General features: G+C 30.1%; 1 protein-coding gene across 1 annotated transcript; it reads left to right on the top strand.

The window, feature by feature from the left end:
- Nucleotides 1–4521: 4521 nt before the first annotated feature.
- On the top strand, nt 4522–6786 carry LOC129903314 (heavy metal-associated isoprenylated plant protein 24). Its single transcript, XM_055978836.1, has 2 exons — nt 4522–4948; nt 6359–6786. The coding sequence occupies exons 1-2, from the start codon at nt 4792–4794 to the stop codon at nt 6652–6654; spliced, it is 453 nt and encodes a 150-aa protein (XP_055834811.1). The 5' UTR covers nt 4522–4791; the 3' UTR covers nt 6655–6786.
- The last annotated feature ends 8204 nt before the right edge of the window (nt 6787–14990 follow it).

Raw genomic sequence — 14990 nt, 5'->3', positions numbered from 1 at the left:
AATCTAACAGATATTATCCATTTTGGGTTGAACCCACCGAATTTTCTCAAAAAAAACAATTATCATTAAGATTTAAGAGTTTCGGGATCGGAGTCGGAACGCAGATGAGCTAAAAGCAGGCGTGCCTCTCTTATAAGAGAATATGATACCATCCTCCATTTTTGGCGCACTTGTTTGATAAGCTAAGCCTAAGCGTCATATAAATCAAAAGCTAGTCTGAGACCTAAAAAAGCAAGGTCGAAATCCATCTTTTTTTCCCCTGTATTTGACTAGTAGGGCTAATGAACGACCCTTTGATCAAATCAAGTCGAAATCAAGAGTCGATTTAGGGCCTTTGGATCAGGGTTGGGAGTCGGGTTTGAGAGTCAAATTCAGAGTTGAGATCCAATTTCGGATCTCGAGTTAAGATCAAAGTTGGGAGTCAAGTTTTGGGTTGAGTCGAGAGTGGGACCCCAGGTCGGGGTCAAAGTTGACATTCAAAGTCAGGGTCGGTAGTTTGGATTGAGATTCGGGTCTTATAGCAGGTAGGGTTGTTCACGGTTTGGTTTGGGTAGGTTATAGTCAAAATCAAACCAAATCAATTTAATCAATTTTAAAATTATTAAAACCAAATCGAACCAGTTAAAATATACACCCATCGGTTTGGTTGTTATCAGTTTCGATTTGGTTTGATTTGGTTCGGTTATTAGGTTATTAACCATACACAAAAATAAAAGAAACGAAGAAAAAATAATAATTCATTCAAAAAAATAAATTGTCTTCATGCCATTTTGGATCTTATAATTCTTATACCAGAACTTTAATTATGTTTAACATCCTGCTTATATTGTTAGTTAATCCAATGTACTAAACAACATAAACTTACTGAATAATGCATAAGCTAATGATATAGTTGTACAAATAAAAGACGTATCATACCTTACTATTTTAAATTAGTGTGATGTATTTTTTGTATAAAAACTATTTATAAAAAATAATATATTATGTATATATAATTATAATAAAAATATGTATATAATTTATCGGTTTGATATATTATTTCTTTGTTTTTTTTAAACAAAACCAAAACCAAATCAAATATTATCGGTTTTTAAAAATGTACAACCAAACCAAACCAAACCAAATAGAAAATTGATTTATTTGATCGATTTGGTTTGATTTTCAATTTAGATCGATTTTTAGCCAAACCGTGAACATCCCTAATAGCAGGGTTGGAATTGGGAGACGGGTCCGGAGTTGAGGTCGAATCTGAGGTCTCGAATCGAGGTCGAATCTCGAGTCTCGAATCGAGGTCGAATCTAATATCTCGAGTCGAGGTCAGATCCCAAATCCTCGATTTCGAGCCCTAGGAGTCAGGAGTCAGGATTGAGAATCAAATTTCATGTCGGGGTCAAGATTCATGTCTCGAATGGAGGTCGGAAGTCTGAACTGGGAGTTAGGTTTTGAGTCTGGATTGAGAGTCGGATCCCAAGTAGGAGTTGGGATTAGGAGTCAAGTTTCGAATCGGGATCTAGAAAAAGATCCCAAGTTAGGGTCACGAGTTGGGTGCCTAGGTTGGAGTCGGGACCCGACTCTTGAATAGTGTACACTTTAAGGTGTTATTTGGTTAAAAATCAGGTTCTGTTCTAGAATTATAATTTGGATAAATGAGCACACCTACAATCTCATGATTATGATATAAAATTTAAATCCAAGAATAAATAATTATACGTTTATATGGAATGAATAATTTCATAATTATTGTATAAAATTTATTCTAATTTAAGTTAATATCTTCAATTAAATACAATATAAATTTAACCCCAAATTTTAAATAGGAATAACTCACTTAATTCCTCAAATCAGGCTCCCCTTAATTACATGTAACTTCTTTTTTTTCCCTTAATTTTTAACGTGAGACCTTATTTGCACATCGATCGGGCACCATCTTTACTCCCAAAAATTATGGAGATTAAAAACGTACGTTATCTAATCCTTATACTAAGGATCTTTTGGGCGGTGCTATTTCATGTCTATCTTTGAAGAAAATACAGTATGTCTTTAATTTTTCTGGCCTTTGGTCAAGCACAACACAACAAGAAATTACCTATACGTTACTAATTAAAGAAGTGGTCTGTCAGTTAGCTCTTCTTCTTAAGTTCCTTAAACAGTGGGTAAACTGTGGAAAAAATGTAACTTTTGTATTCTAAGTACTTTAAGTGAATTAAATATTAGTTTCTTCTAGGAAAAAATAGCCAATTTACAATACATATAATTAGTGAGTATTCATATAATCGACTTTCACTTATTTAAGACGGAAGAAAGTAATAGTTATTGTATATTAGAAAGACTAAATTTTCAAAACTATATTATGAATTATCATATCTAAACCATAACAAATGTTGCTCTAACTCTCAACAGAATTAAATATAACTCACAAAATATGGATAGTTTAGATAAATGACCTCCTCATTTATGTTTTTATGTATTCAATTTGTTGGTTATAAGTAATTTTCATCCACCCCCACCCCCACCCCCACCCCCTCTCTCTTTGTCACACCAATTTGTGGCGTTATCTAATGTAAACAGAGTCTATTTTTCCACAGCACCACCGCCCAATTTTATTCCAAAAAAAAACAATTAAACAAATTCAATACATGACAAACTGCCTTAACTACCTGTTTATTTCTTGAGTATACATGTACAAATATCTGCCCTTAGATTTCCCTTGTTTCCACGTGTCATTATGATCTCTTCCAACGGGGCAGCTATCAAAATCCACGACAAATTATATAAAATAAAATTTTACTCCAATTTTGGCCAAAATCCCTATTATTCTTTATTTGATATATAAAGTGGACAATCTTTGGGAAGGTCCCTTTCTATAAACATGAAATCGCTCAAAACTATACTATATTATTCTTTCACCTTTCGTGTGAACCAAGTGATAGTTTCTCTTTATTGAGACAAAATACGATGAAAATAAATCTTTTTTTTTGTACGATAATGTGTGCAAAGATCTCTAGTACATAATTCAAGAGGATCAAAATTACAGTCCACTGATATAAATTGGAGCAATAAAATTATTAGGAAAAAGGTAGTCGCCCGGCTAAAAAAAATAGCTGATAAATATATAATATATGTATCATTAAGTATAATACATGTGTATTATAACTAGTGACTATAATGATTTTGATCGAGCAATCAAACGTATAGCTTCGCCCAAAGATAACGGGATTGCAATATAAAGGAAACTTCTAACAAAGGGAAAGTTAAGTTTTCTTTTGGAAAATTTCAAAAATAGCAATCATATTAAGCTTAACAATTCCTTATGAGTGTAGTTTTCCTAATTATTCTACATAGCTATATTTATTTTTGCTATGGTTATCAACGTTTGTATATCTCGCTGCATTATACAAATTAAATTTTCAAAGAAATTATATATATTCACTTTCAGAATTTTATATTCGCTTCCAGATTTGTATATTCGCTTTCAGATTTGCTGTAGAGATTTGTATATTTGCTTCTAGATTTGTATATGAACCCTCATATTTATATAATAACAAATTTCAATAAAATATAGCCAATTCGTGTAATTAATTAAAATTATGCCCTTATCGCATAATTATAATAGTAATATTTGTCAATCCACATAATTTTCTCTAAAAGGATAAATTTAATTATTATCATTTTAAGAGAGATAAATTAAAAGAGATTTCCGCCTCCGGACGGGGGTTCCCCGCGGGGCTATTACACGTATTCCCTACAGAGATAGCTACAAGCATAAACCGGTTTAATAAATTACGTAGAGTGATCGCAGAAACTATTCGCAAGCTTGCGCACACGTGGGAAAGCTGAAGCTTTCTGAGAATGGAGAACCCCGGACGATCGTGGAGGCCTGAAAACAAGACAGTTCAAAAAAAGGACTACGCTCTACAGGTGGGCATCACTATTTATCATGTCAAGATAGAATTTCGATTTGTTTTTTAAGGTGATCAAAAAAATTCAACAAAAACCGGACATACATTCGAAAGAGAAAAGGATTAGTTTGTGTCTGGGTCAAGGGAACGGGCGTGTAAAATTCAAAGGGAACGGAGAAAGTATTAATCGTGCATGAAATCTAACAAGAAGATCTTGCTACACTGATTAAGAGGCCACGCATTAAAAAGTACTTTTGTGGTCTATAAACAATTTCAAGCAAAGAATACTCTCAACTATAGGGACACCATCAGAAGCTTCTTCCAGTTTCTAGGTGAACCCCACTCTGACAAATAATTGCATTTATGTTTCCATTATTATAAACTCATATTAAATTATATATATATTATGAGCGTAATTTTTAAATTTGTGATCATAAAGTTAAGATAAATTACTTGTTATAACACATAAAACATGATTTGATAGTGTAATTTTTTTTTATATATGCTGACATGAATTGTTATACCTTTTTATTTTGTTATTTATGGATATTTATTATTATTTTTCCATATTCTTCTATAAATATAAGTTGTTAAGAAGTTGCAAATCATTCATCAACATTATTTTTCAAAGACAGAATTAAACGCTCTTTTGGCCTTGTCACTTGTCACTCTTGGCTAACTTCTTCTTCTTGTCTCTTTATATATACTTCACCTGATAAATATTAAGTCCCCACTAAAAAACAGATTAACTAGTACTATATAATCCACCAGACCACCACCACTACTACCACAAACACAAAACTTTATTTTCTCAACCAACTTGAAAGATTTTCTTAGTTAATTGTAATTTCTTTTTTATTAGTACCATATAAACACACAAGTTATATACATCATGGGAGTTTCAGGGACTCTGGAATATTTGTCTGAAGTACTTAGCAGCGTTAAGAAGAGCAAGAAAAAGAAACAAATCGCGACTGTATCCATCAAGATTAGAATGGACTGTGAAGGTTGTGTTCGTAAAGTTAAGAAAGTTCTCTCTGGGGTCAAAGGTATATTAATTTTATAGAGTTTTTAAGTTATATACATCGTCAGTATTTTTTACATAATTAAATTATCAAAGAAATATTTATGGATAAAGTTCTTTAAAATAGGTCATTGAATGTAAAATTATAAGGGATAGTGTATTTTTGTTTTTTACACTATCATGTCAATTTTACTCCGTCATAGCACGTCTAGTACTATTTATAGAGGGCTACCTACATGTATCTTTTTCAATAATCTTATAGAGTAAAAAAAATTAAACCATCAATTGATATGAGTTAAACACCGAAATTAAAGAGTTTATAAATAAATTAAGAATATAATTTTGTTTGAATAATCTGAGAATAGAATATTTACTTCTTCCATTTCAATTTATTTGACCTTCTGAGTCAAACGTCATCAAACTAACTATTTTTTTGTGTGTGAATCCCAGATATGAAATTTTAATTTTTTAAAAATAAAATCTACATTTTTTTATAAGTTGTCGTAGATAACAATTTAAAATAGCCAAAAGCGTCTTTAATTTCAACTTCTCAAATAATAACAGGGACACGTGAAAGGAAACAGAAAAAGATGAGAGTATACTATAGAATAAAGGGAAAAGGGTCAAAAATGCTCTAAAACTATTTGAAATAATTAAAAATGTATTCCGTTAATATTTTGGTCCCAAAATGTCCTTGCCGTCAATACTTGGTCCAGGAAAGCCCTATTATTATTTAATAGGTCATATATATATATATATATATATATATATATATATATATATATATATATTTGAACACATTTCTTTTTCTAATAATATTTTTTTTATTAGAAAATGTTTATTCGACTTCGATTAGAAAAAAAATTAAAAATTAAAAGTATTTCTTATTTTATTATAATTATTTTTTATCGTTATTTGAATAAAAATTAATAATGGATTTATTATGATCTTATATATATGACATATATTATCCGTTAAAACATAGAGTACAAGAAATTATTCATTTTTAATTGATAACATGAGATTACGAAGAATAATATAATTTCTTATATTTTTATTACTTAAAGTGGTTTAAAAAGAAAGAAAACAAGAATAGAGTTTCTTAAAAGTAATATTTTTTATAAGAAACAAGATTTGTTTTTTTCTTAAAAATTTATATATTTATTCGGAAAAGGGGATTTTTTGACCCATTTTGTAATAATAGGGGCACTTTTGACCCATTAAATAACAATAAGGGTATTTCTGAATCAAAATATTGACGGTAAGGACATTTTTAGACCAAATTATAAACGGAGGACATTTTTGTTCATTTCAAATAGTTTAAGAACATTTTTGTTCATTTCAAATAATTTAAGGACATTTTTGACCTTTTTCACTAGAATAAATAATATTTTCTACCTATATATTTATTAATTTGGGTCCAATTTTTGTGTAGGTGCAAAATCAGTGGATGTGGACTTAAAGCAACAGAAAGCAACAGTAACAGGATTTGTGGAGCCAAAGAAAGTGTTGAAGGCAGCACAATCCACTGGCAAGAAATGTGAGATTTGGCCATATGTGCCATATAGTATGGTGGCACATCCTTATGCTGCTGGTGTTTATGACAAAAAAGCACCTCCCAATTTTGTAAGGGCAACTACTGATCCTGCTGTTGCTCACTTAAATCCTGTTGAAGAACAATATTCTCTTATGTTTAGTGATGAAAATCCAAATGCTTGTAATATTATGTAGTTAACTTCCTTGTATTTAGTTTTTTTTTTCTTTCTTATAAAGTATACTCCTTTATTGTACTGTATAAAGTATTTCGATTTGCAAATTAAAAGTATATATCTTGATTGTCTTATAAGAAGAATTTTAATTTTACTTTGGCCATGGTCAGTTCATATAAGAACAATGTGCACGTCTATTGGTCACGATATACATCATTGCACTTCTACTCACTCCTATCATAATGATAATCTTGAATTTTCAAAACAAACTTTATAATTTGAGAGCTTATCAATTTTAATAATAGTTGATTACACAATTATTGATAATTTTCAAATCTCATTTTATGAGATTATATTGAATATAAATATTATTATTATAATTATTGATAATTCAGACTTTTGAATTAATTCATAGATAGTGTCAGAAGAAATGAATATTAAACCCTTCTTTGCACAACTATTTAGTATCCGAAACATATCAATTCAATTAATTTAAATTTATGTCACACATAATCAATTAAAGGAAAAACACTTCCTACGAAATGAACATATCCATTTAATCTATTCCACTATAAAAACCTCGATGGCATATAAACTTTTTTTTTTTTTTTAGTAAAAAGAATAAGAAAAAAAAGAGTAAAAGAACCAACAACGTTTGAATGGTCCCCTTATTCCTCAAACCGTGGAAGTGGCACGAGTCAATCTTTCTGAGGTAGTTAATGTGAACGCAGTCACCAGGAGTCAAATATATAATAACCTTATCCATTACTACAAAGTTAGTTTGTTCACTTCCTTAGCTAATAAAGTGAGGCCACTAATGAAAAAAAAGAAGCTTATTCTGGTTCTAAATAAGAAAATAAGAAGAACGCAAGTACAAGCGGACAAGAAAGAAGGAGAAGAAGAGGCGAGTACAATTTCACTTGCTTGTTCCAAAAGGGTTAAATAGACAATATTTAAGAAATTATTTCTTTTATTTTAATTTGTGTGACATTGTTTAATTTGACACAAAATTTAAAAATTAAATTTTTATATCTTGGTACATTATATTATTTATCAATTATTATAACTTTAAATCATCTCAAATTTCAGTCGAGGGCATATATAATAATTTGAAAGAAAACAATAAAATAAATATTCAATTGAAAAATTAATGTGGATAATTTAACTTTATATAAAATAAAAATTTGACATCATCATATTAAAAGTATCACTTAAAATAGTCAAAAACGTAACAATTAAAAAATAACACATTTTAAATAGTTCAAAAATATATTTGTTCCTTTTCCCTCTGATATATTACTTTCATAGCAATCCTATGAAATCATTGTGCTTGAAGCCCATTTTACACGCCTGAGTAGGAAATAATGAATCGTCTACTTGTTTGATTTATTTCTTATATTTCTTTTATTTTCCTTCGTGCGCATGTGTGTACACTTTACTATTGTTTTTGCTGAAGTTTGATTATATTTACTTGCTGTTTGGCTTAGGTGTTTTTTGTTTTTAACCTGAGTCACCCTATGATGTCTATCACTACATAGCGATTTTTACTTATACTTTTTATTTTATTTTATTGAGTGCAAGTTGTGTTTCAGAGGTTCCTCCAAGACCCCAGTTCTAGCGTAGTCAGTAGATTTCAATCCAAGGATGAGCGCTCCATTTTCAGGCTACCAAAGATCAACTTAATTGTCCTTGTCCATCTTTCATACATTGAGACAATCTATCTTATTTTAGTCGTTGAACCTTTCTATTAGACTTGTTTAGTTATAAGTGCTTGTACGATGGCTTTCAATTTTTTAGGAGTTGTTTAGATGTTGATTTAATTTTGCATTAGAGTTTTATTTTTATTTATAATAACTCAACTACTTTAAATATTGTTTCTCATATGAATGGTCTTAAATTGGCTATGTTTTGAATTCGATGATTCTCCTATCGGAGTGTTAGTGTGAGTGTCACTCATGGCCATTTGAATTATGATAGAAAGAGAAAAAGAAAAGTTCCTATCTCTTGTTTCTAGATCTCTACATTTCTTATTTCATTTTGTTGTTCTATCTTCTTCTTTCATAACATAATGTGATATTTTAAAATAATTATATAATATTAACTTACGGCGTAAATTTCCTTTATAAAGGAGATTACCACACTTTCGTCCCTATTTTGTGTTGGTCTTTAATTTTTGCTCCCTTATTTTTTTTTTGTGGGACATAAGCTTATAGTTTTTCATCCGCTAGGTGTAAGTTCAGTTTTTAAGATCAGTCCATTTGAAGAACTAACTGTACAATTAAATGGTTACAAGGGAGGCTTTGGACTGATCAATACGTTGAGTTAATAAATGGTTGAGTCAATGATCCAGTACTTGAAAGTTACTTGAGATGACATATATTTGGCTAAAATGAACTAAAAAAGCAGTCCATAATCCAATCCGTACAATTCTTACTAGGTTTTACTTTATTTTTTTTGGTTTATTCTTTTGTAAGTTTTTAAGTATTTAGTAAATTTTCTTTCTTTATTATGACTATTTAAAACATATCAAACAAAAAAAAATTCAAAAATATTGCGACAACATTTCTAGAAGTCAAGTTGATTTACATATCAATCCAATTTATATCGATGGGACTTAGAGAACGTTTGAATAAGCTTATAACTTTTGGCTTCTAAGCTTAAGAACTCTAACTTATGAGTTTTGATTGATTTTTATTTTTTTTTACTTAAAATAAGTGCTCAATATAATTTTTTTTTTTTAATTTTATTTGAATACTATAAAGAGAAGCTTACATAAATAGCTACATTTTATGGGTTATAGAATTTGAATAGCTATAAATATCATATTTACTGAAGTTAATTTGATTTACATATCAACCTAATTTGTATAGATTGGACTTAGAACACGTTTGAATAGACTTATAACTTTTGGCTTCTAAGCTTAAGAACTCTAACTTATGAGTTTTGATTGTTTTTTTTTTTTTTTTTACTTAAAATAAGTGCTCAATATAAATTTTTTTAATTTTATTTGAATACTATAAAGAGAAGCTTACATAATTAGCTACATTTTATGGGTTATAGAATTTTTGAATAGCTATAAATATCATATTTACTGAAGTTAATTTGATTTACATATCAACCTAATTTGTATAGATTGGACTTAGAACACGTTTGAATAGGCTTATAACTTTTGGCTTCTAAGCTTAAGAACTCTAACTTATGAGTTTTGATTGTTTTTTTTTTTTTTTACTTAAAATAAGTGCTCAATATAATTTTTTTTAATTTTATTTGAATACTATAAAGAGAAGCTTACATAATTAGCTACATTTTATGGGTTATAGAATTTTTGAATAGCTATAAGTATCATATTTACTAATAATGACTATATTTTCTATCAAAAATTAGCTAAATGTATGTGTATGTGTGACATATATATATATATATATATATATATATATATACAGACATACAAAATATATATATTATGCATTAAATAAGGCAATATCAGTTACAATAACTGATTTCATATAATTATGTCCCTAAATTCCTTATCTTCCCATTGTTAATAACAACTACTATTATAGAATGTATGAAAATTCAATTGGAATTATATCAGAATAGCAAAAAATATTGGGACACTTATCTTCTTCTCCCTTCTTCTCCATTTTTTCCTTCAGTCTGCGTGAGGTTTGCCTAGAAGAGTGTTACTCGGTAAGTCTGAGTAGGTATTAACGTATTATTGTATATAAATTCTTTTGTTATGATTGTATTTGATTAGTTCACTATATTCATCAAATTATTTTTTTGATTCATTTTTGGAAAAGGTGAAAAACATGGAAAGTATAACTGTATTGATAAGGAATTTCAGAAAGTGGAACAAAAAAAATGCTCATTGAATATAGTATCGATGGATTCATGATGATGGAACATTCTCCGTATTCTGATTTAGTTAGCCTAATTTCTTTTCATTTGAATATTGATCTGACTAGTAAGGTTATGGAAATCAAATACATTGTTGAAGGTAATGATATGCCAATGAAAATACGCAAAGATATGTGTGTACGGTTATATGTTCAGTTAAAAAAATTGCATCCTGACTTTGGGTTGTATCCCTTGTGTGTAAGAACTTTTGATAGTGTATATACACCAAAGCATGTATTCTTGAATTTATTCAACTAGACATTGATAAGCTTGTCCGTCAAATCTCGAACTATGTTGTGGTTTGCATATATCTGAATGTGTGGTGCTTCAATCGAATAATTCACCACATAGAATCTAATTTCCTACATACGGGGATACAAATCTATTAATATAGCAAGGATACAAATCATTACAAAACTTAAGGAATACAAGTAGTAATTTAACTAAATCTATTAATATAGCAAGGATACAAATCATTACAAAATTTAATGAATTACACTTGTGGATACTACTATACATGTAAATAAATTGTAACGAGGATACTACATGTGGATACTACCATACATATAAAGTATAATTACACTTATGGATACTACTATGCATATAAAGTATAAGTAGGGCTGGGCGTTCGGTATTCGGTTCGGTATTTTCAAAATTTAGATTCGATAATTCGGTAATCGGTAATTCAAAGTATATACCAAATATCGAACTTTCAAACTTCGGTTCGGTAATTCGGTAATCGGTAAATAAAAATTCAGTTCGGTACGGTATTCGATAATACCAAAATTTCTGCATCTTATAAGATCAACACAAATGCAAGCATTTTTTTTACAAGATAAGTAGCCACAAACCATCTTAAAATAAAACCTAAAACTAAAAGGCAACAACAACAACAAAGTGCTTCAGCTGCAACACACAACAACAACAAACAACATAAGATGCAACACTACAGCAGCAACACACTACACATAACACCACCACCACCTGCAACAGCTCCCTACATCAGCCATCAAAACAGCAACAACCTGCACCAACAACACCTGCAGGCTGCAGCAATAATTGGCAGGAGCAACACAACAACAGCACCTGCAACAGCATACAACATGCAACAACAACAAAAAAGCCACTAATTTGTTATACCAATTTCTTATACCAATTTTGTTGAAGAAGATTCAGCCATAACCAAAAAAGCATTTGCTTTCCTGTGAAGCTACTTTTTTTTTTACTTTCCTGTGAGACGATGACTGTCGACTGATGAGTGATGACTGATGACGACGAGAACTGAGAAGTGAGAAACTGAGAAGAAGTGAAAAACTGAAGAAGAAGAAGTAAAGAAGTGAAGAAGAAGAATAACTGAAGATTGAAGAAGAACTGAAGATGAACTGAAGAAGTGAAGAAGAAGTGAAGAACGAGAGAACTGAGAAGTAGAGAAATCAGAAACAGAAAGAAAGAATGAAAGATAACCCTAGCCCTAAATGGATTTTTGTTGTAATGTTGTTAGAGTGGGCTGTTGGGTTATTGGGTTAGGGATTTGGGCTGCCTTAAAATAATTCCTAAAGGGCTTAGGCCCAACAGACATACAATAGTGGACTAGCGGTCCACTAGCCATATTAATTACGGTATTCGGTATTTATCGAACTATCGAACGGGAAAAAAATAAATACCGAAATCGAAACCGAAATACCGAAATTGTGGACTTTTGGTACCGACTACCGAACCGAATTACCGAATACCGAAATATCGAAATAGCCGGTTCGGTTCGGTAATTCGGTTTTCAGTATTTTATGCCCAACCCTAAGTATAAGTATATCAATATAACAAATTAGTTAAAGTATAAGAATATCAAACATAATAAAGTATTAGTTAACAAAACAAGTTAATTAATAAAATAAATATGTTAACGTAGACATGTGAAATTATAAGTATAAAAGTATATTGAACAAAGGTAAAGTATCAAAAAATCAAGAATGTTAAAGTATCAGAATATAAATCATGCAAAAGTATTATAGTATCAAGCATGTTAGATTTTTAGTATAACAAACAATTAAGAAGCACGTTAAACTATACGTATAAGTATATCAGATTATTACTTCTACATTTATCATATGAATGAGGCTCACTACTGTATTCAAGGATACTAAACTTATACTTTAACATGACTACATTAACATGTCTACCTTTTTATTCAAATGAACACAAGTATGACTTCTTTCAAATACATTCCACATTTGAAAAAAAATGGTGTAGCTACTGTATTCACGGATACTAAAATTTTTAGTTGTACAAGGCACAAATGATAACCCTCAAATTGACAACCCATCACATGGCACAAATTGACAAATCATAAGCATGGTACAATTGATAACACTAAAATCGTATTCCAAAGTGTGTGTATATATATATATGTATATATATATATATATATATATATATATCACTCTAAAAATTTCTCAAAAAAATAATAATTAAAGTATCCAAAAGTATAAACAAATCAAGTTTGTTAGAAAAACCTCGGTATCTTCATTCTCCGCTTCTTGTTGCTAGCCACCAATTTTTTCACTGCTACTCGGATCAACATTGTTGACCTTTTTTTTTCCGAGGCTATTTTACATGTCCAAAGGAATTGAATCTTCTTTATTCTTTGTGAATTTTTTCGATTCAGTTTCATCCGTGAAATTCTATGGTATAGGATCATTAACCTTCTTTGATCTTCTTTCGTTCTCCAATGCAGCAATAGAACCTGAAAATTCGGCTTGAATTTGAGTAATAACCAAATTAAATGATGAAATTTCGTTCAACAAATCATCAAATAAATGTATACCTCTCGTAACCCTCTTAGAAGAGTTGATTTCCACCATTATTATGGCTACAACAGTGGTTGAATAAAAAATCCAAAATCCTATGCAACTAGAAGAAACATGAATATGTATACAATGATAAACTTGAAAAAAATTAGCAAAAATCAAAATTAGAATATATCTACATAATTAGAAGATACCTAATAAACATAAATCACTGAAATCACTCCTAAATTTGTATAAGAAAATTCTGTTAATTTGGAAAAAAGTCAATCTAAAATCGGGCTTGTCTATTCAGTAGTGAAAGGTGAGAGAGACTTTGACGTGAGTATCCAACTTAGTTTCTCTAGGAAAAACATTGGGAATAAACATAATTTTAGGCGTGTCAAAGGCAACATTAATTATTAGGCGTGTAAGTAGCTTCATTTTTTTTCAATATTTAATTCTCAATATATAATATTAAAATAAAAAGTTATTATGAAATATTAATTAATTTTCTATTTATATTATGAGTGTATCCATATAATTTTAAAAAATAAACTATAGCTATTTAATTTAAATATGTATCAAGGTTTTCTAGATCTTGTAGTTTTTCCTACTATAAAAGTACTTAAAAACACTTAGAATAAGTCAACTCAAATAGACTCTTAATGGATCTTGAATTAAATGGATGAAGTTAATAATTTGATTGATCAATGACTCGCTCAAATTTAAGATGATCAATTAATCCATATATTCATGAGCTATTTTTATCGCCCTATCTCAAACATAGAAATTGTGTATATACATTTGTAACGATCCGTTCCGATTGTTATGGGTAGACCAATAATAAAGAAATTGGGCCAGTTTTTTTTGAGTAGTGACTTAAAAGTTCTAGGTTAGGCCAGTCTCATACAAAAACTATGTTGAGGTCTAGGGCAATTCAAAAAGGGATTGGAGATAATGTCTAAGCTTGGGTTTGACTTTCTAGTAGTAAGACATTAAGAAATTCATAGTGCCTTTCAAAATTGAATTTGGGTGAGTAAAACTCCCGATATCAAACTTGGTGTGAAAAAGTCGGTATGAAACATCAAGGGTTGAAGGTATGTGTCACGCCCCAAACTCAAAGGGCGCAATTGGCACATAATTCCATAACTCAAGATAAAGCCAACTTTACTGAATCATTTGCTACTAGCGCATAACAGCCACACGCAATCAAATAAATAAATAAGTATATATCAGCTTAAAAATAAGCCTTCAACTGGTAATGCCCCTGTTAACAACTATTCCTAACAATTCATATAAAGAACTAGTACACAAGTTTTGTTTGGGCGGTCGAGGCCACTATGATCTCTATATAGAAGCTGAAAGTAGGTATATATCAAGACAATACGTCAAACAACTTTCAATCTTCAACAAACTAACAGGCCAACATGGCCATTAACATAGCTATATAATCCATACACTAGTCTGCAAACATCTAAGAGTAGTAAATCTTGTTGGGACAGGGCTCAGACCTACCTAAAAATATATACAACAAAAGCCAACAAACCTTCTAACTGTAGTAGCTCCGGAAGAAAGGGGCTATCCAACCTGATAGAAGTCAATCGTGCTGCTGAGGAGGTCTATTAAGTCATCTGTCGGGACTTGTGGGCATGAATGCAGCGCTCCCAAGCAATGG

Source organism: Solanum dulcamara, chromosome 9 (genome assembly GCF_947179165.1).
Source record: "Solanum dulcamara chromosome 9, daSolDulc1.2, whole genome shotgun sequence".
Classification (NCBI taxonomy): domain Eukaryota; kingdom Viridiplantae; phylum Streptophyta; class Magnoliopsida; order Solanales; family Solanaceae; genus Solanum; species Solanum dulcamara.
This window is presented reverse-complemented; position numbering and strand designations above follow the sequence as displayed.

Coding starts and splice junctions, on each gene's coding strand:
- LOC129903314 (XM_055978836.1), top strand. CDS start 4,792: ATGGGAGTTTCAGGGACTCTGGAATATTTGTCTGAAGTACTTAGCAGC. Junction 4,949..6,358: donor AGTTCTCTCTGGGGTCAAAG/GTATATTAATTT, acceptor ATTTTTGTGTAG/GTGCAAAATCAGTGGATGTG.